The following is a 24,108-nucleotide window of genomic DNA, read 5'->3' as shown; positions in this document are numbered from 1 at the left end:
ATTCTTTTTATATCTCGTTTATTGAGGGTTAACATGAAGGGATGCTAAATTTTATCAAATCCTTTTTCTGCATCTGTTGAGATGATCACACGGTTTCTGCTTTTAATTCTGTTTACATGGTGAATCACATTTACTGATTCACATATGTTGAACCATCCTTGTATCTCCTGAATAAAATTCACTTGATGACAGTGTATTATCTTTTTGTACTGTTGGATTTGATTTGCTAGAATTCTGATGAGAATTTTTGCATTTACATTCTTAAGCAATATTGGCCTGTAGTTTTCATTTGTTGTGTTCTTGACTGCTTTGGTATCACGGCAATACTGGCTTTGCAGAATCGAGGCTTTCCTCTTCCACTTTTGGGAACAGTTTCAGTAGAATTGGTACCAGTTCTTTGTATGTGTGGTAGTATTTGCTTGTGAATCCATCTGGTCCTGGGATTTCTTTTTGGTTGGGAAATCTTTTTTTATTACTGATTCAGTCTCAGTACTTGTTATTGGTCTGTTCAGGATGTCTATTTCTTCCTGGTTCAATCTTAAGAGACTGCATTTTTTCCCCCCAGGAATTTAACCATTTTCTGTAGGCTTTCTAGTTTGCAGTTTAGAAAGTAGTTTCTAATGATCTAGATTTCTATGGTATAGTTGTAATGTCTTCTTTTTCATTTCTGATTGTGCTTATTTGAATCTTTTTTTCTTGGTTAATCTAGTAGTGGTATCTCAATTTGCTTTATCTTTTCTTTTTCTTTTTGAGAGAGTCTTGCTCTGTTGCCCAGGCTGGAGTGCAATGGCGCGATCTCAGCTCACTGCAACCTCCACCTCCCAGGTTCGAGATTGTCTTGTCTGAGCATAGTACCTGGAATTATAGACACACACTGCCATGCCTAGCTAATGTTTCATATTTTAGTAGGGACAGTATTTCACCGTGTTGCTCAGGCCGGTCTTGAACTCTTGAGCTCAGGGAATCCACCCACCTCGGCCTCCCAAAGTGCTAGAATTATAGGCGTGAGCCACCATGCCCAGCCTGCTTTATCTTTTCAAAAAACGAATTTTTGTTTCATTGATCCTCTTTATTTTTTTGTCTCAATTTTGTTTAGTTCTGATCTGATCATTGTTATTTCTTTTCTTCTGCTAGTTTTGGGCTGATTTATTTTTCTAGTTCCTTAAGGTGTGACTTTAATTTGTGATCTGTCTTAAAAATAGTTTTTTAAAAAGTCAATTTTTAGGCTGGGCACAGTGGCTCATGCCTGTAATCCTGGCACTTTGGGAGGCCGAGGTGGGGGGATCACAAGGTCAAGAGATTGAGACCAGCCTGGCCAACATAGTGAAACCCTGTCTCTACTAAAATATAAAAATTAGCTGGGCGTGGTGGTGCGCATCTGTAGTTCCAGATACTTGGGAAGCTGAGGCAGGAGAATTGCTTGAATCTGGGAGATGGAGGTTGCAGTGAGCCGAAGTTCCGCCACTGCACTCCAGCCTGGCGCCAGGTGACAGAGCAAGACTCTGTCTCAAAAGAAAAAAAATTCAATGTTTTCAAAAGGCAGCAATTTTTATGAAATATTACTAGTTTAATCCTGCATTCCATTTTGCTCCCCAAATATTTGTAATTGTGGCAAAACACATAAAATTTACCATCTTAACCATTTTTAAGTGTAAGTTCAGTAGTATTAAATATATTCATATTGTTACATAGCCATGATCACCATCCATCTCTGTAACTCTTTTCATTATTTGTTTTTTTTTTTTTTTTCCATTATTTGTTTATTTTAGAGATGGGGGTCTTGCTATGTTGCCCAGGCTGGACATGAACTCCTGGGTTCAAGTAATCCTTCCACCTTCCTAGCTGGGACTAAAGGTGCACCACTCACAAACCCTTTCATCTTGTAAAACTGAAACTCCATACTCATTAAACAATAACTATCAATTTTCCCTTTCTCCCAGTCTATGGCAACCACTATTCTATTGTCTATCTCAGTGATTCTGAGTATTCTAAATACCTCATATACTTTTCCAGTAAGCACTGAAATGATCATATGGTTTTGTCCTTCATTTTGTTTATGTGTTGTGTCATATGTATTGACTGCATATATTAAAACATCCTTGCAGCATACCTAGGATGAATCCCACTTGATCATAATAAAATATCTTTTTAATTCAATTCACAAGTTTTTTTTTTTTTTTTGAGACGGAGTTTCGCTCGTTACCCAGGCTGGAGTGCAATGGCACGATCTCGGCTCACCGCAACCTCCGCCTCCTGGGTTCAGGCAATTCTCCTGCCTCAGCCTCCTGAGTAGCTGGGATTACAGGCACGTGCCACCATGCCCAGCTAATTTTTTGTATTTTTAGTAGAGACGGGGTTTCACCATGTTGACCAGGATGGTCTCAATCTCTTGACCTCGTGATCCACCCACCTCCGCCTCCCAAAGTGCTGGGATTACAGGCTTGAGCCACCGCGCCCGGCCAATTCACAAGTATTGTATTGAGGATTTTTACATCTACGTTCATCAGATATATTGGCCTGTAGTTCTTATTTTTGTGGTGTCTTTCTTTGGTTTTGGTATCGGTAATACTGGCAAGTTTGGAAGTATTTTCTCTTCCTCAAGTTTTTGGAACAGTCTGAGTAGAACTGTTATTAGCTGTTCTCTCAGTGTTTAGCAGAATTCACTAGTGAAAATATCAGGTCCTGGTCTACTTTGATGGGAGACTTTTTACTACTGCTTTCATCTTGTAATGTTCTATACAGGTTTTGGATTTCTTCATGGTTCAATCTTGGTATGTTTATGTGTCTTGGAAGTCATCCTTTCTTCTAAGTTTTCCAATTTACTGCATATAGTTGCTCTTAATAGTCTCTAAAAATATTTTGAATTTCTGTGATACCAGATGCAATGACTCCTTTTCATCTCTGATTTTATTTATATGGGTATTTTCTCTTTTACAATTTGGCCAAAGGTTCATTGATTTTATCTTTTTAAAAAAACAACTTGTTCTTTCATTTATCTTTTGTATTATTTTTAGTATCAATTCATTAATTTTTCTCCAATCTTTATCATTTCTTTTCTTCTAATAATTTTGGGTTTGGTTTCCACTTGCTTTTCTAGTTATTATTTATTTAGTTAAAAAATTTATATCATTTTAATGGGTACAAGTGCAATTTTGTTACATGGATTTATTCCAGAGTGATGAAGTCTGGGCTTTCTTATATTCATCACTTGAGTTATATACATTGTACCCAATTAAGTATTTTTCACTATCTATTCTGCCCATCCCCCATCCTTCCAAGTCTCTAATGTCTATTATTTCATACTCTATGTCCATATGTACACATTATTTATCCCCCACTTATAAATTAGAACACGTGGTATCTGTTTCTGAGTTGTTTTGCTTAAGATAATGGCCTCAGTTCCATCCATGATGCTGCAAAAGACATGATTTCATTCTTTTTAAATGGCTGAACAATATTCCATTATGTATATATACACCACATTTTCTTTATTCAATCATCTGTTATTTCTTTTAAGTTTCTGTACTTTTTTGATGTCGGGATTTATTGCTATAATCTTCCCTCCTAGTACTACTTTTGCTGTATCCCATAGGTTTTTGTACGTTGTGCTCCATTTTCATTGGTTTCAAGAAGATTTAAAATTTCCTCTTAATTTTTTCATTTACCCAATGGCCATTCAGAAACATGTTTAAATTCCATTCATTTGTATAGTTTCCAAAGTTCCTCTTGTTACTGATTTCTACTTTTATTCCATTATGGTCAGAAAAGATACTTGATTTACTTTTAATTTTTTGAATTTTGTGAGACTTATTTTGTGGCCTAACGTTAGGTCTATCTTTGAGAATGTTCCATTTATTGAGGAAAAGAATGTGTACTCTACAGCTATTGGATGAAATGTTCTATAGATAGCTATTAGGTAAAAGTTACTTTTAATAAACAATGGATTAACAAACATACAGGTTTATTTTTAATACACACACACACACACACACACACACACACACACACACACATATCTATGTATGTATGTTTCAGAGATAAGGTCTTGCTCTGTTGCCCAGGCTGGAGTGCAATGGCATAAACATGGCTCCCTAAAGTCTTGACCTCCTGGGCTCAAACCATCCTCCTGCCTCAGCCTCGTGAACAGCTGGGACTACAAGCTCATAACACTACATGTGTAAAAATACAAATTTTATTTTTATTTGCAGAGATGAGGTCTTGCTATGTTGCCAGGCTGGTCCTGAACTCCTAGCCTCAGGCTATTCTCATGCCTTGGCCTCCCAAAGTGCTAAGATTATAGGCATGACCCACACTACACCTGGCCAATTTTTTTTTGCTTTAATTTCGAACACAGTAAATATGGATATAAGTAAACAAAAGTTCTTTGGGGTCCTCCAAAAAAGGTGTGGAGTTTTTGACATCAAAAAGTTTGAAAGCTGTTACTGTAGATTAAGATCTCTGGCTCTATTAGTCTGAAGATTCCTGGCAGGATACCTGCTGCTCAGTTCCTCCCTGTCAGCCTTTCTTTGGGTTTCGGTTACATATAAATATTAGAGCTAGAGTAAGAAGCATAAATCTATACTGCTCATAAAGTTAAGAAAAATAAGCCCCATTATATTTTTTCTTAAAGATTTTCAACCAATTTATTAAAGCTTAATGTTAAAGAATCTATATAAATGGAACCGTAGCATACTATACCTGTGGCGTCCTAAGAAAGGAGAAATCAGGTTGTGGCATTCCAATGAGGGAACAAATTCGAGAAAGTTCAGTTACTGGTGTGGATACAGGAGGGATCTGGCTGGGGGCAGGCCAACACATATTGTCCATTGATTGAACATTATGGTACTCATTAGCACTGTGAGGCTTGTTCACATAAGATGCTACCAAAAAAGAGAAAAGAGTCTATCTGTATTAATAAAATACTATCTCAAATTATGCACTTATTGTAGGGTTTTATAGAAGAGCAGGCAGGAAACTGCTAAAAAGTGTAATAATAGAATCAGGATTTCAGGTGCCTCTAGTTTCAATCCTGGACTCTAGCAGTACAACCTCCCATTCAAGTGACTGTCAGCTTACCTTCAGTGACCCTCTGGCCACACACCTTATAAATTTCATTGAGAAGGTTGAGTAATTCAGTTAGCTGCTATAGAGCCAACTGCATTAAAAAGATGAGTCTTCCATGAAGCACATATAAAGAACTTAGTAGTTCCTAAAATTATTGCGACTTCAGTAAAGATTTTTGGGTGAGTATAACTGATTAATAATAAATTATTAAGATAAAGATTTAAAAATATGGTAAGTACCTAACTGTCAAAATTAAAACCTTGAGCAGCTAATGACTACATGGTACTGTTACAGGTAAAATTTGAACAAACAAATGGCTTTCTTGTTTTGCAGAAGAAGAGAGAAGTAAGACAACAAAAGAATGAATAAACAAATGGCTTTCTTGAGCTAAGCATAAGTAATCCTTACTTAAGTTTTGAAGTTTTGGCTTCAATCTCAATTCTTGCAATTCTACTTTACATTCTGAGACACAAGGATGAATATTTTTGTTGCTCTGAAATCATATTTCTTAAAAGTTTTTTTGAAATTGTTTTGTTATTATATGAAAGATAATTTTAAAATTGAGTGTTCACTTTCCTTATGATTGATAAACTCACTAACAGAACAAGAGCATACCTCACTGAAGAATTAATCCAAACTTTTTACTAATATATATTTAAAAAGCAGTTAACTGGCTTGCTCAAAGTCCCAGAGCCAGTTAGTTCTATAACAGGGGCTGGATTCTGAGCTAGTGACTCTAAGACTCTAAGGTCTATGAAGTTTTTTTTTTTTTTTTTTTTTTAACTATACTGAAATAAAGTAAAACTTACTTGTTTTTGACAATGGGACCATCTTTATCTAATTTTGTCTTAAAATTTTATTTGGTTCTATTTTAAGAACATGTCTGTTACTATAACAAATAATCAGTTTCCTAATACATTCTGGAATTTTTAATTAATTATTCCACTATTCACTGGAATAAAAATGGGGCTAGGTTCTGCTTTTATTCCAGGTTTTATTATTATTATTATTATTTTAAGTCAGAGTTTTGCTCTTGTTGCTCAGGCTGGAGTGTGATGGCATGATCTTGGCTCACTGCAATCTCCACCTCTTGGGTTCAAGTGATTCTTCTGATTCAGCCTCCCAAGTAGCTGGGATTACAGGTACCTGCTACCACACCCAGCTACTTTTTTTGTATTTTTAGTAGAGATGGGTTTTCACTATGTCAGCCAGGCTGGTCTCAAACTCCTGACCTCAGGTGATTCACCTGCCTTGGCCTCCGAAAGTGCTGGGATTACAGACGTGAGCCACTGCGCCCAGCTAACTCCAGATTTTGATCTTTGATACATTTAGAACTGCTTATTTCAAAAATGTTTTTTACTTCTTTGAGAAACTTCTGCCCATATCCACTTTTGTATCAGTCATTCTTCCTTGTTGCCTTTAGCAGATCGTTACACAGACAAAATGCTGAAGTATAGTGGACATTCAGGGTAGGAACAAATATTGTAGGTATTTATTGAAATCCAGTTATGTCCCAGATGTTATGTTATAGGCTTTACAGACTTAAGATTATGACCCACTTTCCTATATCTAACTCCATTAATGATTTTTAATTGATTTTGTAGATTTTTCTATTTTTACAATGGTCAAGTTATTTTAACATAATATTAATATCAATTACTGGCACCTACAATGTTTTGGAAGTAGTGCTAATTCCTTTATATTTATAGATGTCATATAATTATCACAAGTCATTTGCAATGTATTATTCTCATTTTATACGTAAGAAACAAGATTTCAGAAAAGTTAAATAATGGATGTAAGTTACATGATCTTTTTTTTTTTCCAGCAGCGTTATTAGGCAGATACATGATCATTTTTAAATTACTGAGAAAAAAGCTAGGATATGCTAATTTTTTAAGGTTAGGATGTCTACAAAATGAATATCTGTAATGCTACAATTAAGTAATCACAAGAAGACATTTAGTGACTATAAATCTATTGGTTACATGGTTATATTATAATTGTTGTTGTTTTGAGACAGGGTCTGTCTCTGTTGCTCAGGTTGGAGTGCAGTGGTGTGATCTTTACTCACTGCAACCTCTGCTTCCTGGGCTCAGGCAATCCTCCCACCTCAGCCTCCCCAGTAGCTAGGACTACAGGCAGATGCTGCCATGCCCAGCTAACCTTTGTATTTTTTATAGAGGCAGAAACTGCCTCAGCTTCCCAAAGTTCTGGGATTATAGGCATGAGCCACATCTGGCCAGTTATATCATTATATAACTGAAACAAGTATAAAAATTATAGTTTTGAGAAAAAAAGTAGTTTTAGGCCAGGTGTGGAGACATATGCCTGTAATCCCAGCATTTTGGGAAGCTGAAGTGAGAGGATTGCTTGAGCCTGGCCAACATGGTGTGACATCATCTCTAAAACTTAAAAAAAAAAAAGTAGTTTGTTTATCTTTAAAAGCACACGATAAAAAGAACCAAATGAATTGAATTTTAAAAATGATATTATTGGTAACAGTACTTAGTTTACTTACCTAACTTCTTATTTTGTTTAGGCTGAGAGGGTAATCCATATTCATCTCTTCTATTAGAGGAAACAGGGATTTCATGACCAATCTGTTTCATTTCATTCTTATGGTCCACAGTATTAGAGCCATCAATTTTTAGAATTTCTTTAAGCATCCGTGTTCCCTTCTTTTTGAAAATGATTCACATGGAGATAGTGGGGGTGAAAAGAAGAAAGTCAACATTAGATCTATAGAACTTATTAATCTTTCTTGGTAAGAATTCCATTGTTAAAAATTAAGACACTAACTACATTCAGATAGAAACTGGAAAAAAAAACCCACCCACATTTCTGATATAGAAACAATACTTCTGCTTAACTTTAATCCCAGTTGCCTAGTAGCAATGTTTGAAAAGTGGGGGAACTATGGTCTAAAGAGAAAAAGTATGGCTAAATTGCCCAGGAAAGCCTGGTTTTCCTCACAAGATGACAATAATGATGTAATATACCAGCCTCCATGAGGGAAAAGTGTTTGAACACTTATATGGGATATATTTGCATGGTCAACAGTCGAGAAATTACCATAGTAAGAAAGTTCCTACAAAATACGAACCATAGCAAATGACTGTGGTGACAAATGCTCTTCACTTGGAGGTCCCCCATGATGAGATGACTGTACTTCATTTTCTTTGGAAATATTCAAAGATGCTAAAAAGTTCTCAATTCCAGAGTTAGGCTAAAAGAATAAATATTTTGGGCATGAAGATGAAACTATAATGCAAGAACACACAAAAAGCTGAGTTTTATGTACAAAAATGGTCATTCTATTTTTACTCAATCATCTTCCCAGTTGTTAAAGTTTGGGAAGAGAATCTGAATAAATAGTCTTTTACCTTATCAATAGCATTTGGATAACCAGTCACAACCTTTTGGGTTTCTGAGACTTCTGGACTTTCATTTCTCTTCAATAGCTTAATATTACATTTGGCAGGCCCTTCAAAAGTCTATAAAAAAGTTAAGAATAGGCTTTTTGTGTAAATATATTTGTAGTTACTACATAATAATGTTCTAAATAAATTACCGTAAAACATTTTATGTGCTATTTTGCCTTTTATGTTACAAGAAAAGGGGGCCTATAAGCTTGGATGGGGAAAAATTACATCTTTATCTTCATTAACCTCTAAATGAGATTTAGCATTTCATACAATTATGAATACAGGCAACAAACTACTTATATGGTCTGTGTGTTTATACTCCCCCAAAATTCCTCTGTCAAAAGTCCTAACTTCTAATGGGATCATATTAGGAGGTGGGGCTTTTGGGAGGTAATTAAGTTTAGATGAGGTCTTTCAGGTATTATACCCATGATGGTATTAGTGTCCTTACATGAAGAGGAAGAGAATAGAGTTCTTTCTTTCCATCGTGTTAGACTATGAGACGATGCATCATCTGCAAGCCAGAAAGGGAACCCCCACCAGACAAAGGCACTTTACCAGATTCTAACTGTATTTCAATATAACTGGTTTTCGTTTCAATCTTTTTAGCTTTAAAGACAGTATTCTGCTCGTGCCTTAATGTTGGACTTCCCAGACTTCAGAGATGTGAGAAATAAATGTTTACTGCTCAATGTACCTAGTCTATGGTATTTTTATTATAAAGCTCAAATCAACTAAAAACCACAACAGTGGTGATTCTAATTGTATATCAGTATAACTGGTTTTCTTTAAAATCGTACATATTTTATTTTAGCATTAAGAATACTATTCTGAGAATAATGGCTAAGCCAAAAGTTTATGGGCTTCACCAAAGATGTCTACTGCACAAAAAGTTTATCAATCCCTTTTCTAGAATAAGGGAAATTAAGAGTTTCAAAAGAAGAGGGCCTTAAAAGTCAAGTAATTATACCATTTGGTATCTAAATATTAATGGGTTCCATTTACTGAGAACCTGTTATGTGCCAAATATTCAACTAAGACATCTTTTATAAATTTAATATTACTATGAGATCAATTTAAAAAAAAAGTTATAAAATATGACAGGCATAAAGTAAACATCTCATATACCTGTCAAATTTTTTAGATCAAAAATATGATATAAAGTAAAACATAAATAATCTCAGCTTCCCCCACACCAATCTAATTCCAAAGAATTTAGCCTTTTAAGTTTGCTATTTTGTTCCATATACTTCAATTGTATACATAAATGTATACTTCCATATAATATATATATGTCTATTTGTGTGTGTGTATATATATATGACCATATATATTGAGAGCAACTAAAAGTGATTATTACTACTGTCATTTTTTTTTTTTTGGAGACAGATTCTCACTCTGTTCCTCAGGCTGGAGTGCAGTGGCATGATCTCGGCTCACTGCAACCTTCGCCTTCCAGGTTCAAGTGATTCTCCTGCCTCAGCCTCCCAAGCAGCTGGGACTACAGGCACGCGCCACCACGCCTGGCTGATTTTTTCTGTATTTTTAGTAGAGACGGGGTTTCACCATGTTGGCCACGATAGTCTTGTACTCCTGACCTCAAGTGATCCACCTACCTCTGCCTCCCAAAGTTCTGGGATTAGAGGCATGAGTCACCACGCCCACCCAGGTGATTAACATTTTTATCTCCATTTAAAGAAGAGAAAATTGAGGCTATGAGAGAAAAAGTGAATTGCCTAAGGCTATCCAACTATTAAATGGCAGAATCAGGATTTCAGGTGCTTCTAGGGACTTGAGGTGTACAACCTCCCATTCAAGTGACTGTCAGCTGAACTTCAGTAACCCTCTGGCCATACACCATATACATTTGGTTGGTAAGGTTGAGAAATTCAGTCTGATGCTACAGAGCAACCAATTGCATTAAAAAGTTAGTAACTAGAAATTTGATTTTAAGGAAGCTTACTTGCTTATTGGACATTTTCTGGGACCGACACTCAGCTTTAGGACTCTTACACTCTTCTTTAACTAGAGACAAGAAAACAGAAATTTTCATAAATGGAAGAGCTTGCTGCACAATTAAAACTACCAAATATTTATGATAGAAAGGCACTGTGTTAAAAATTCAGAGAATTCCAAGACACAGTCTCTGAACTTAAGGAATTTATAATATAGATAAGAGGGAGAAGAGACACTTACATAATAATAGAGAAAATAGAAAGGTGGCATCCGAAGTGGGCCTTGAGGGATGGTAGGTTTTTAAAGGGTAGACTAAGAAGTTAAGTATTCCGGGCAAAGGAAATAGTGGAAAAAAAGACATGGAAGCAGAAAGCAAGGAATGTGTTTATGAAACTCTAAATAGACAAGTTCCACTGGAAGTTAAGGAGTAAAATGGAGCTTAAGGGAACTAAGGAAGCAGGTTAGATCATAACCTGCAAGGTACTGAAGACTATGGTATTATTTTAAGCTGGTAGGCAATGTGCAACAAGTCACAGAAAGGTTTTGAGCAGGTAGTAATCTGATGAGAACTGTGCTTTAGAATGATTAAAGTATGACAATAGCCTATTGGCTAGAAAAAAGAATAGTATGAGACCAATTCAGGTAGCTATTTTAACAGTTCTGTTTAAGGGGAAATTAGGGGATGCTAGGAGAAATGAAAAGAATGAATCTGAAAAATTCTAGAATTTAGCAAACGACAGGATGTGAAGTTGAAGATAGGAAGGGATGAATGTGAGAGATTATTTTCATAGGATTTAGCAAATGATAGACTATGAAGATGAAGAATACAAGGAGCAGGAAGTAGATCTGACGAAGCACAAAAAGTATAGTTTGTAATTATTGCATAATATTCGATTATATTGGATATACTGGATTATATGGATCTACTATAACTTGTTTTTACCACTTTCTATCACTAGACTGTTCATTAAGCCACTTTGAAAAAGAAAAAAAAAGGTGTGTAAGGAGAAAAGTGGAAAATGGGAAGGAAGGAAGGAAAGAAGGAAGGAAGAAAATATTAAAAAGGAAAGAGAGGGTTAAGGAAAGAAGCAGGGGAAAGGGAATAGTGAGGAAGGCATGAGAGGGAGGGAATGAGATCAGAGACGGGAAGGAAGGACAAAGGGAAGAAGGAAGGGTGAGAGAAGGAATACAGAGAAAGGAAAAGAGAAGGGGAGGAAAGGAAGGCAATGGAGGTAAGGAAGAGAGGAAGGAAAGAAAATAATCTTACAAAACAAAGGAAAAGAAAATGTGAGCCGAGATGCATCAACACTAAACATTTGTTGAGACATACACAAAAGAAAACTAACTGGAACTTCACATAACTCAAATAGTTTACATACATTTATGTAAATATTAATTTGAAGAAAAATTAAAATGTATTTGAAGTAAATATAAAATAAGCTATATTTATCATTATCAGATTTATAGGGACATTAATCTGCATTTAACTTAAAGAGTAAAAGAAACCAAAATAACACATAGATACTGGTATTAAAAAAATGTATGGCGCGGTGGCTCATGCCTGTAATCTCAGCACTTTGGGAGGCCGAGGCAGGCAGATCATGAGGTCAGGAGATCGAGACCATTCTGGCTAACACGGTGAAACCCCATCTACTAAAAATACAGAAATTAGCCAGGCGTGGTGATGCATGCCTGTAATCCCAGATACTTGGGAGGCTGAGGCAGGAGAATCGCTTGAACCTGGGAGGCGGGGCTTGCAGTGAGCTGAGATCACACCACTGCACTCCAGCCTTGGCGACAGAGCTAGATTTCATGTCAAAAAAAAAAAAATGGCTTTGGGAGGCCGAGGTGGGTGGATCACGAGGTCAAGAGATTGAGAGCATCCTGGTCAACATGGTGAAACCCCGTCTCTACTAAAAATACAAAAAATTAGCTGGGCATGGTTGCGCACGCCTGTAATACCAGCTACTCAGGAGGCTGAGGCAGGAGAATTGCCTGAACTCAGGAGGCGGAGGTTGCGGTGAGCCGAGATCGCACCATTGCACTCCAGCCTGGGTAACAAGAGCAAAACTCCGTCTCAAAAAAAAAAAGGTATAGCAGTTACCAAACTGAACCAAAGTTAAAAACCTCAAAAAAATTTCTGAAAATAGCTTTTTAGAAAAATGTTTAAAAGACTTTATGACCTAAAATATATAAATACATAAAATACCATGCACATGTAAAATATAGTAAGTTAGCCTCAGGGCTCTGCACTTGATAGTTCCTCTACTGGAAAGCTCTTCAGCCAGCTTTGCATAGTTCATGCCTTCTTGAACCCTCTATTAGGGTCTGTGCTGGAGTGTCATCTCCTCAGAAAGCCTTTCTTGTCAACCCAATTTAAAAGAGCAACCCTATCTCTCTATCCTTCTTAATCTGTTTTACTTTTCATCACAGCATTTATCATTACTTCAGATTATGGAATTTACTGTTTACTTGAATAAAGTAAATAAAGTAGTTGAATAAATAAATGAATAATGAGTCATATTTTGAACATAAAGAATAATTCTTTGAAATTTGGAAATACTTTGGTCAAGGGAAGAGAAATTATTACTGCAGGATGAAGATTCTCATTCCTGACTGTGCCTGAACATAGTACACACTATTGAAGAAATTTAAAGAGAGAGTATAAATATAAAAATTATGTTAGATAACATTAACAACAAAATATTTGCACCGATTTTAAAGAAAAGCTTGTAATACAGTTTGGAGTATTTAATAGGCAAGTGTCTATAAGCAGAAAAGTAACTGGATCACTCTAAGATTTATCTTAAGTAGTTAGTGAAGGGCCATTAGTAAAAATGTCAGAGTCAGGACCTCCAACAATTCTCTTCTCCATAAAAGAAACAAGAGAATGAGCATAAATGAGCAGAATTCATATTTTCAGAACTACAGAAATTAACCAAAGGCTTACAGCAATCTAGGGAGTGTTTATTCAAGAAAAAAAAAAAAAAGTGGGAACTTGAGTACCAGCAAGCTTTGCCCCCATGGACTGATGTGCTTTGGAGGCCTAAATAAACTTGAAAGGCTGTCTAGGCCACAAGGACTACATGTCCTAGGGTTGAGCTGGTCTTGCAGCCTGTGCACTTGCTAGGCATGTGACTTACTGAGACTCTTGCTGGGGCAGCTAAGGGAGTGCTTGTGCCACTACTCCCCCAACCCCAGGCAATACAACTTGAGGCTCCAAAAGAGACCCTGCTCTTCTACTTGAGGAAAGGAAAGGGAAAAGATGACTTTTATATCTTGGATACCAACTCAGTTAGGCTTGTGTCAAAGTCATGAGACCCCATTCCAGGCCCTAGCACTCATGGATGACATCTCTAGACACGCCATGGGCCAGGAGGGAACCTACAGCCCTGAAGGGAAGAACCCAGTCCTGGCAGGATTCATCACCTGTTAACTAAAGAACCCTTGGGATCGACATAACCAGTGGTGATACCAGGTAGTACCCATGTGCCTTAGATGAGACTCTGACACCCAGCACATACCCACCTACGGTGACTATGATGAAAGAGTCCTTCTGCTTGAGAAAAGCAGAGGGAAAAAGTAAAGGAGATTTTGTCTTGCACCTCAGATACCAGCTCTGTCAAGTGGGATAGAGCCCCAAGTGGGCTCTTAGGGTCTCCACTTCCAGGCTGTGGTTCTTAGATGCATTTCTAGACCTGCCTTGGGCCAGAGGGACCCCCATTGCCCTGAAGGGTGAGTCCCAGGCCAGGCAGCATTCGTCATAAGCTGATTGAAGAGCCCTGGGCCTTACGTGAACATCAGCAACAGTCTAGCAGTACTTTCCATGGGCCTGTGGTTGGTGATGGCCAACCACAGAAAGTGGAGGGAGGAGTGAGAAGAGCAGTGTCTCAAGGTTTCAGGGCCAGCTTAGCTGCAGTACAACACAAGGTAGATTTCTAAGGTTTTTGAATCCAGTCCCTATCTCTTGGATGGCATCTCAGGATCCACCCAGGACCTAGGGGAACACATTTCCCTAAAGGGAAGGACAAAAGTCTGGCTGGTTTCACCACCTGATTATAGAGCACTAGCACCTTGAGCAAACACAGGCGGCAGCCAGGTATGGCAGGCCATGGGTGAGACTGAGTGCTGTGCTAACTTCGGGTCTGACATAGTGCAGTCCCAGTGGTGGTGGCCATAGGGGTATTCGTGTCATCCCATCCCCAAGCCCAGGTGGCTCAGCAAAGAGAGAAAGACCCCATTTGCTTGGGAGAAAGTAAAGGAAGAGAACAAGACTCTGCAAGAGCCATAGCATTTCTGGGCTAGGGGTGCCCCATAATGCATATACAGTTTAGAGCACAAAATCCAAGTCCTTACAAATACTTGGAAAGTGTTCCCAAGAAGGACTGCTACAAACAAGCCCAGACTCCAAAGACTATGGTAAGTATCCAACTCCTTAATGGCCAGACGCCAACGAACATCAACAAGCATCAAGACCATCCAGCAAAAAATATGACTTCAACAAACTAAGTAAGGCACCAGGGATCAATCCTGCAGAAACAGAGATATGTGACCTTTCAGACAGAATTCAAAATACCTATTTTGGTCAGAAGCCTTGGCTCATGCCTGTAATCCCAGCACTTTGGGAAGCTGAGGTGGGAGGACTGTTGGAGCCCAAGGGGTTGAGCCTGCAGTGAGACATGATAGCACCCCTACACTTCAGCAACAGAGCAAGACCCTGCCTCAAAAACAAAAACAAAAAATAACAATAAACAGCTATAATCCCAGCTCAGGAGGCTGAGGCAGGAGAATTGCCTGAACCCAGGAGGCGGAGGTTGCGGTGAGCTGAGATCGCACCATTGCACTCCAGCCTGGGTAACAAGAGTGAAACTCCATCTCAAAAAAAAAAGGAAAAGGAAAGAGATATATCCAAATATAGTAATAGCTGGAGACATCAACATTCCACTTTCAGCATTGTACAGCCTTCTAGATGGGAAATAAACAGTATCTGGAACAACCTGAAGACTCCACCAAATAACTATCAGAACTGATACATTCAGTAAAGTTTCAGGTTGCAAAATCAACATACAAAAATCAGTAGCATTTTTATATGTCAACAGCAAACAATCTGAAAAAGATATCAAGAAAGCAATTCCATTTATAATAGCTACAGATAAAATTAATTACCTAGGAACTAACCAAAGAAGTTAAAGATCTCTACAATGAAAACTATAAAACACTGATGCAAGAAATTGAAGAAGACAAAAAAAGAAAGAGATTTCAAGTTTCACAGACTGGAAAAATCAATATTGCTAAAATGTCCATGTTACTCAAAGGGATCTACAGATTCAATGCAATACTGGTCAAAATACCAGTAACATTCTTTACATAAATAGAAAAAAAAATCCTAAAATTTACATGGAAACACACACACAGACACACCCCAGAATAGTCAAAGATATCCTGAGCAAAAAGAACAAAACTGGAAGAATCATATTACCTGACTTCAAGTCATATTATAGACCTATGGTAATGAAAATGGCATGGCACTGGCATAAAAACAAACACACAGAACAGTGGAACACAACAGTGAACCCAGAAATAAATCCACACAACTCATTTTTGACAAATGCACCAAGAACACACATTGGGGAAAGAACAGTCTTTTCAACAAATGGTGCGGGGAAAATTGGATATCCATGTGCAGAAAAATGAAACTAGACCTCCATTTCTTGCCATATACAAAAATCAAAATGGATTAAAGACTTAAGTCTAAGACCTAAAGTATGACACTACTAAAAGAAAACATTGGGCAAATTCTGACACTGGAACTGGGCAAGGAGTTCTTGAGTAGTCTCCCACAAGCACAGGCAACCAAAGCAAGAATAAACAAATGGGATCACATCAAGTTAAAAAACTTCTACACAGCAAAGGAAACAATCAACAACCTGAAGAGACAATGCAAAGAATGGGAAAAAATATTTGCAAACTACCCATCTGACAAGATGGGTAACAACCAGAATATATAAAGAGCCCAAACAACTCTCTAGAAAAAAAATCTAATAATCCCATTAAAAAATGGGCAAAAGCTTCAAATAGACTTTTCTCAAAAGAAGAGGTATAAATGGTAATATGAAAAGGTGCTCAACATCTCTGATTATCAAAGAAATGCAAATCAAAACTACAATGAGATATCATCTCAACCGGATAAAATGGCTTTTATCCAAAAGACAGGTAATAACAAATGCTGGTGAGGATATGGAGAAAAGGGTACCCTTGTACATGTTGGTGGGGATGTAAATTAGTACAAACACTATGGAAAGCAATTTGGAGGTTTCATAAAAAACGAAAACTAGAGCTACCAAATGATTCAGCAATCTCACTGCTGGGTGTATACCCCAAAGAAAGGAAATCAGTATATTGCAGAGATTATCTCCACTCCCATGTTTGTTGCAGCACTGTTTATAATAGCCAAGATTTGGAAACAACCTAAGTGTCCATCAACAGGTGAACAGATTAAAGAAAATGTGGTACATATACACAGTGTAGTACTATTTGGTCATTAAAAAAATGAGATCCCATCATTTGCAACAACATGGATTAAACTGGAGATCATATGTTAAGTGAAATAATCCAGGCACAGAAAGATAAATTTTACCTGTTCTATTTGTGGGAGCTAAAAATTAAAATGATTGAACTCATGAAGACAGAGAGTAGAAAGATGGTTACTAGAGGCTGGGAAGAGTAGTGGAGGGGTGGGGGAAAAGTGGGGATGGGTAGCGAGTACAAAAAATAGATGAATTAAACCTAGTATTTTCTAGCCTAACGGGGTGACTATAATCAAAATAATTTAATTGTATATTTTTAAATAAACAAGAGAATATAATTATATTGTTTCTAACATAAAGAATAAATGCTTGAGGTGATGGATACCCTATTTACCCTAATGTGATCATTATGCATTACATGCCTATGACAAAGTATCTCATGTAACCCATAAATATATACACCTACTGTGTATCCACGAAAATAAAAGATAAAAAAAAAAAGGCAAGAATGCATGGTCTCACCGATGCTATTCAGCACTGTACTAGTTGTTGTAAACACAACAATTAGGCAAGAAAAGAAATAAAAGGCACTGACATCATATAGGAAAAAGTAAAACTACCTCTATTTGCAGAAGCCACAAAAAATTAGGGCCAAAAAACAGTTCAGGAAGGTGGCAGATCAATATACAAAATCAGTTTTATATCTATAACAGCAATGAACAATCCAAAAACAAAATTAACCCAGTTCCACTGAAAAAAGCATGAAAAAGAGTAAAATATTTCAGAATAAATTTAAGAAAAAGTGTAAGACTTGTATAACTGAAAACTATGAGACATCATGGAAAGAAATTAAAAACCTAAATACGTGGAAAGACATCCTGTGTTCATGATGACTTAATACTGTTAAGACAACAATACTACCCAAAGTAAACTACAGATTCAATGCAATCCCTATAAAAATTCCAGCTGGCATTTTTGCAAAATAGGCAAAATGATCATAAAATTCAAATGGAAATGCAAGAGGCCCAGAATAGAGAAAACAATCCCGAAACAGAAAAACAAAGTTAGAGGGCTCAAACTTCCTGATTCCAAAACTTACAACAAGGTTACGGTAATTAAGACTGTTTTTCACATAAGGACAGGCATATAGACTAGTAGAATGGAACTGAGAGTCCAGACATGAGCCCATACATCTACAGTCAATTACTTTTTAAAAATGAGTTGGTGTCTTAATATGTTTCCCTGGGTGGACTCAAACACCTGGGTTCAAGCAATTCTCCTGCCTCAGACTCCTGGGTAGCTGGGACAACAGATGCAAGCCTGGCTCTGTAGTCAAATAATTTTTGACAAGGGTGTTAAGCCTATTCAATGAAGTGTCAAGAAAACTCAATGGAGAAAGAGAAGTTTTTAACAAACGATCTGTGGATAAATGGATATCCACATGCAGAAGGATGAATATAAACTCCTACATCATACCATGCAAAAACTTTTACTCAAAATGGAAACAGACCTAAATCTAACAGCTAAAACTATAAAATTCTTAGAAGAAACCACACAGTAACTCTTTATGACTTTGGATTAGGGAATGGTTTCTTAGATGTAACATCTAAGGTATAAGCAACCAAAGACAAAGCAGAAAAAACACACAAATTGGACTTCGCCAAGATTTAAAACTTTTGTGTTTTAAGACAGTATAAAGAAAATTAAAAGAAAACCCACATAATGAGAGAAAATACTTGAGGACTGCATATCCAACAAGCATGTAATATCTAGCACATATAAAGAACTCTTACAAATCAAGAAAAAAAATAAAAAAATCCAATTAAACAATGAAACAAGGATTTGATTAGACATTTATCCAAAGATGATATACAGTCAATAATTGAACATGTTGAGCACATGAAAAGATGCTCAACATTATTAGTCATTAATAAACTACAAATGAAAATCATAAAGACATTCCACCTCACACCTAATAGGATGACTATCATTAAAGAGAAGGACAATAACAAATGTTGTGGAAGATGTAGAGAAATTGGATCTTCACACGTTGGTGGGGCAAATGTAAAATGATAATATCCAAACAGTTGAAACCATAAAAAGTTGAATTTAGAATTATCACCATATGATTCAGTATATGTATATACCCAAGAGAACTGAAAACATATGTTCACACAAAAACATTTCTACAGATATTCATAGCAGCATTATTCATTATAGCCCCAATGTGGAAACAACCTCCATGTCTACAAATGAACAGATACACAAAATGTAGTATTCATACAATGGAATATTATTCAGCCATAAGAAGGAATGAAGTACTGATATAGTTGTCCCTCTGTATCTGTGGGAGATTGCTTCTGGGACCTCCTGTGGCTATCAAAACCAACATATGCTCAAGTCCTTCATGGAAAATATTGTGGTATTTGCATATAATCTACACATGTACTCCTTATATATTTATTTCTAGATTATTTATAATGCTCGATACAATGTAAATGCTGTGTAAATAGTTGTCATGCTGTATTGTTTAGGGAATAAGATTAAAAAATGCACACATGTTCAGAACAGACACGATCATCCTCTTTTATTTTTATTTTTGAAAGGGGGTGTCACCCAGGCTAGAGCACAGTGGCCGATCTTGGCTCACTGCAACCTCTGTCTCCTAGGCTCAAGTGATCGTTCTACCTCAGCATCCTGAATAGCAGGGACTACAGGCGCACACCACCATACCCAGCTAATTTTTGTATTTTTGGTAGGGATAGGGTTTTGCCATGTTGCCCAGGCTGGTCTTAAACTCCTGGGCTCAAGTGATCCGCCTGCCTTGGCGTCCCAAAGTGCTGGGATTATAGGCCTGAGCTACCATGCCCAGCCTTTTCTGAATACTTTTGATCTTCAGTTGGTGGAATCCGTGGATGTGGAACCCAGGGGTATGGAGGGCCAATGGAACATGCTACAACATAGACAAATCTTGAAAATATACAAGTAAAAGAAGGCAGTCATAAAAGGTCATATATTTTCTGATTCCATTTATATGAAATGTCCAAATAGGTATGTCCATAGAGGCAGAAAGTAAACTACAGGTTGCCAGGGCCTGAGAGAGTGACTGCTAATACATATGGTGTTTATTTTTCAGGTAACAAAAATGTTCTAAATTTACTTGGTGGTGTTGGTTGCACAGTTTTGTGAAAATACAAAAAAAAAAACCCCACTTATTGTATACTTTAAAAGAATGAATTTACTTTATGGTCTGTGAATTATATCTTAATAAAGCTGCTCATTTTTTATAAAAAAAAGAAGCAGTAGCACACACAAGTATACCTTTCTAATTTAAAACTTACATTTTCTGTGAGGGTCATGTTTTCTTTGCTGATATTTAATACTGTTGTCATTAAAGCCAGATTTATGATGTTGATTTACTTGGCTTATTTCTTGAGGTAGAACAGCACCCTGAAAATTAAAATTCTTATGAATTAGTTAAACAAAATCTTAATATAACTACTTATTTTCTTCAACTTTTAATAAATAATTACATTATTTTTATAAAAACTATATAGTTCCTTAGAAAAAAACTTTATAGAAAAGTATGGAGACTTTTAAAGCCACCTGAACTCTACCACCAGACTCATTAAACATAATAAATATCACTCTAGATATTTTCTCTATGCATTAGTTCGCAAAGTATAAAGAAAACAATCATTTTACAAAATGCTACTTTTTGTTTTTTTTTTTTGAGACAGATTCTAGCTCAATCACCCAGGCTGGAATGCAGTGGTGCAGTCTCAGCTCACTGCAACCTCCACCTCCTGGGTTCATGGCGATTCTCATGCCTAAGCCTCCCGAGTAGCTGGGACTACAGGCAAGTACCATCATGCCTGGTTAGTTTTTGTATTTTTAGTAGAGATGGAGTCACACCATGTTGGTCAGGGTGGTCTCAAACTCCTGGCCTTAAGTGATTCTCCTGTCTCAGCCTCCCAAAGTGCTGGGATTACAGGCGTGAGCCACAGTGCGCAGCCAAAAATGCTTCTTTCAATAAAAGAATTAAATCTAATTTTGCTTGATGTTAACAAATGCAGAAACCAAACAAAAATACTAAACTTGAGGTTAATGTTTCTTCACAACAGAAATATCAGTCTCTAAAGATCCCCCTAGATTTGTTTCAAAATAATTCCATTACTTGGGCAGGTGGAGGTGGGAAATGAATAGGGGTTCTAAAAGAAATAGTACTGGACTAGAGCAAGGTAGGGAATGAGTACTTGTACGTTCATTCATTCTATTTACTTGACTTCATTATGTTTAAACTCTGCCATTAAAAAGTTGTTAGAAATGCATTATTTCTGGCTCTGTTATGAAAACTGAGGATATCAGCCCACTTACATTCCCTTCCATGTTAATTTTTATCCCACGTTTTACTGTGATTAATAAAATCCCAATATCCGCTTTTTATTATATTTATATTGTCAAGGTTTTTAAATGATGGAAGACTTCACTACTAGCCAGCCAGACTGATTATAAAGTTACAGTAATTGAGACAGTTCATAGACAGAATTATCAAAATGGCATGAGTAAGTTTCATATGAAGATTCTATCAGATCCTTTCATTTTTGGATAGGGAGAGAAAGCCTGAATGCAAAAAGAGACAATCTGCCACAGCTGAAGCAGCAAGAAGAAGCAAAAGTGGAGGCTAATGAGGTCAATACAAATGAATTATTTCACAGTTTTGCTTTTGGTAGGTCCTATTTACTTTCTTCTCAACACAAATAAACACTGGGCACAAAGATACAACATGTCTTAGCTGGTAGCTGGCATGGTTCAAAATACTTGTGATATGCATGGGAGTACAAAGGAAGGCCTAATGAGGTTACGTGTACAGAAACATTCAAGGGTCTTTGGTTTTTTAAAATTCTATTTTAATTTTTTTTTTTTTGGTAGAGACAGGGATATTATGTCACCCAGGCTAGTCTCAAACTCCTGGGCTGAAGTGTTCCTTCTGCCTTGGCCTCCCAAAGTGCTGGGATTACAGGCATGAGCCACTGTGCCCAGCCCAAGGCGCTTCAGTTTTATTTGTGCTTTGTTTTTGGGTCAGGGTCTTGCTCTGTCACTCAGGCTGGCATGTAGTGCAGTGGTACTTGCTCACTGCAACCTTTGACTCCTGGGTTCAAGTGATCCTCCTGCCTTAGCCTCCCGAGGAGCTGGGGCTATGGGCATGTGGCACCATGGCTGGCTAATTTTTATATTTTTTTGTAGAGACAGGATTTTGCCGTGTTGCCTAGGCTGTTCTCAAACTCCTGGGCTCAAGTGATCCACTGCGCCCAGCCAGCTCTTCAGTTTTTAAGAGTCAAAATGGCATGAGATTTCTACTGTCATGGCACAATGGCTGGTGGGGTTTTGGACTACAGCAGTACATTATGGGTGACTTTGACCCTAAGGAGAGGAATAAGAACATCAGGACAGAACAAATATTGTTTTGAGTGTCCATTATGTGCCAGGTATGGTCAATGAACTATGTACCCATTATTTTAATATCATTATAGTAATGCTACTATCATAATAATGCTGTTATTATTTTGATTTGATTTTATAGTTGAGTATAGATGAGGCTCAAACTGATAAAGCAATTTATCACAGATACATGTAATGGGAGAGTTGACATTTGAGCTTTAACTCCAAAATTCACATTCATAGCAATACTTCAGAGAAAAGGTAAGCCACACATTTAACTAGAAAGCAAATATTAGGGTATAGTTCTTTAGGTGTTCTGTTTGGTATCTCTATAAAGGTATTTGTGTTAGTCATATAGCCATGTTTTGCCTATCAAAGCTTGAATATTTTTTATCACAGTGAGTTCTCTTGAATTTGCTCATCAGGCTAGGCTGCTTATTAATGCATATGCATTATATTTGGGATCTCATAATTCTTAGGACATTTAAGAGATAAATCATGAGGGTGTTCAGCTGAAATAATGAAATAGTAAGACAGGTTGCATGTAGGAGATAATGAGAAAATACAATATCAAGTGGTTCTCAAGGAAAAAGCAGATTTTGACTGAGACCTAGGAAGTTATTGGTAGTGAGAGAAAAAAAGGGTATTATAAGAGGAAGGCACAAAAAGAACACATAACTCCAAATGGGAATCATCTGTGGGAAGGGGAAAGTAAAGAGACCAGTCTGACTGGAACAGACTATTATGTCCAAATAGTTGGATATACATCATATATTTAGGTGGAGTTAGATTATAGAAGGCCTTAGACATTAGTTTGAAGAGTTGAAGCAAGAATCCAACCCTGGAGCTGTATATATTCTAGAGAGGACTACAGCAATACTATTTTGTGGCTGGAAAAGACCTCAGAGGTCATCTAAGTGAAATGCCTTCATTACATACATGAGGACACAGAAGCCTAGGGAAATAAGCCTCTCTGAGGAGAGAGTATTCCAGACAAATTCAAAGGCCCTATTGTAGGGACCATCGCTGGCATACTCAAGGAAGAAAAAGGCCATTACTGCTGTAGCAAAAGGGTGAGTTATAGAAAATGTGACTAGAGAGGTGACACACTGATATTGTGTGTCATTCCAGGCCATTATATAAGGACACTGGCTTTTACTCAGTGAAACAGGGCAAATTAGTGGAGGGTTTTGATCAGGAGGACATGATCTCTGATTTATGTTTTAATAGGATCACTCTGTCTGCTATCTTGAGAATAGACTGTAGAGGAGCCAGGATGGAAAGTGATTAGTAGACTACTATAACCATCAAAGTGAGAGTTGGTATGAATTTGACCAGATAACGGAAGCCTGTGAGGAATGGTCCAATTCTAGACATATTTGGAAGAGATTTATAGATGGTAATGAATTGGATAAGAGGGTAAGAGATATAGGAAGGAGTAAAGGATGTGACTCTTAAGGTCTGAGCGAAAGAATGGAGTGGCTATTAACTGAGATGGGAATGACATCAGGTCAAGTAAGTTTGTCCGAGAAGAGCAAGAGTTCAGTTTTGGACATGTAAGTCTGAGATGTCTATTTAGTAACCAAGTGGAGACACAGAGTTGGACATTTGAGTGGAGATGCAGGGTTGGACATTTGAGTCTAAAGGTCATGCAGGACTTCCAAGCTGGAAAGAGAAATTTGGGAGGCGCC

General features: G+C 37.1%; 1 protein-coding gene across 13 annotated transcripts in view; it reads right to left on the bottom strand.

The window, feature by feature from the left end:
- Positions 1–24,108, bottom strand: part of XRN1 (5'-3' exoribonuclease 1) — a 119,982-nt gene that overhangs the window by 18,406 nt on the left and 77,468 nt on the right. For 5 of the 13 annotated variants that reach the window (XM_008983719.5, XM_008983721.5, XM_008983722.5 and 2 more), the window contains 6 exons: positions 20,317–20,425; positions 10,456–10,517; positions 8,451–8,561; positions 8,171–8,293; positions 7,586–7,745; positions 4,699–4,880 (listed from right to left, as the gene is read on the bottom strand). In XM_008983719.5, the coding sequence (XP_008981967.1) occupies positions 4,699–4,880; positions 7,586–7,745; positions 8,171–8,293; positions 8,451–8,561; positions 10,456–10,517; positions 20,317–20,425 (747 nt within the window). The remainder of the gene's footprint in view (positions 1–4,698; positions 4,881–7,585; positions 7,746–8,170; positions 8,294–8,450; positions 8,562–10,455; positions 10,518–20,316; positions 20,426–24,108) is intronic. The other 8 variants (XM_008983723.5, XM_002759526.6, XM_078354052.1 and 5 more) reach the window with 3 other exon arrangements.

Source organism: Callithrix jacchus, chromosome 17, assembly GCF_049354715.1.
Source record: "Callithrix jacchus isolate 240 chromosome 17, calJac240_pri, whole genome shotgun sequence".
NCBI lineage: Eukaryota > Metazoa > Chordata > Mammalia > Primates > Cebidae > Callithrix > Callithrix jacchus.
The sequence above is the reverse complement of the archived record's forward strand: the minus strand, read 5'-3'. Positions and strand labels throughout refer to the sequence as shown.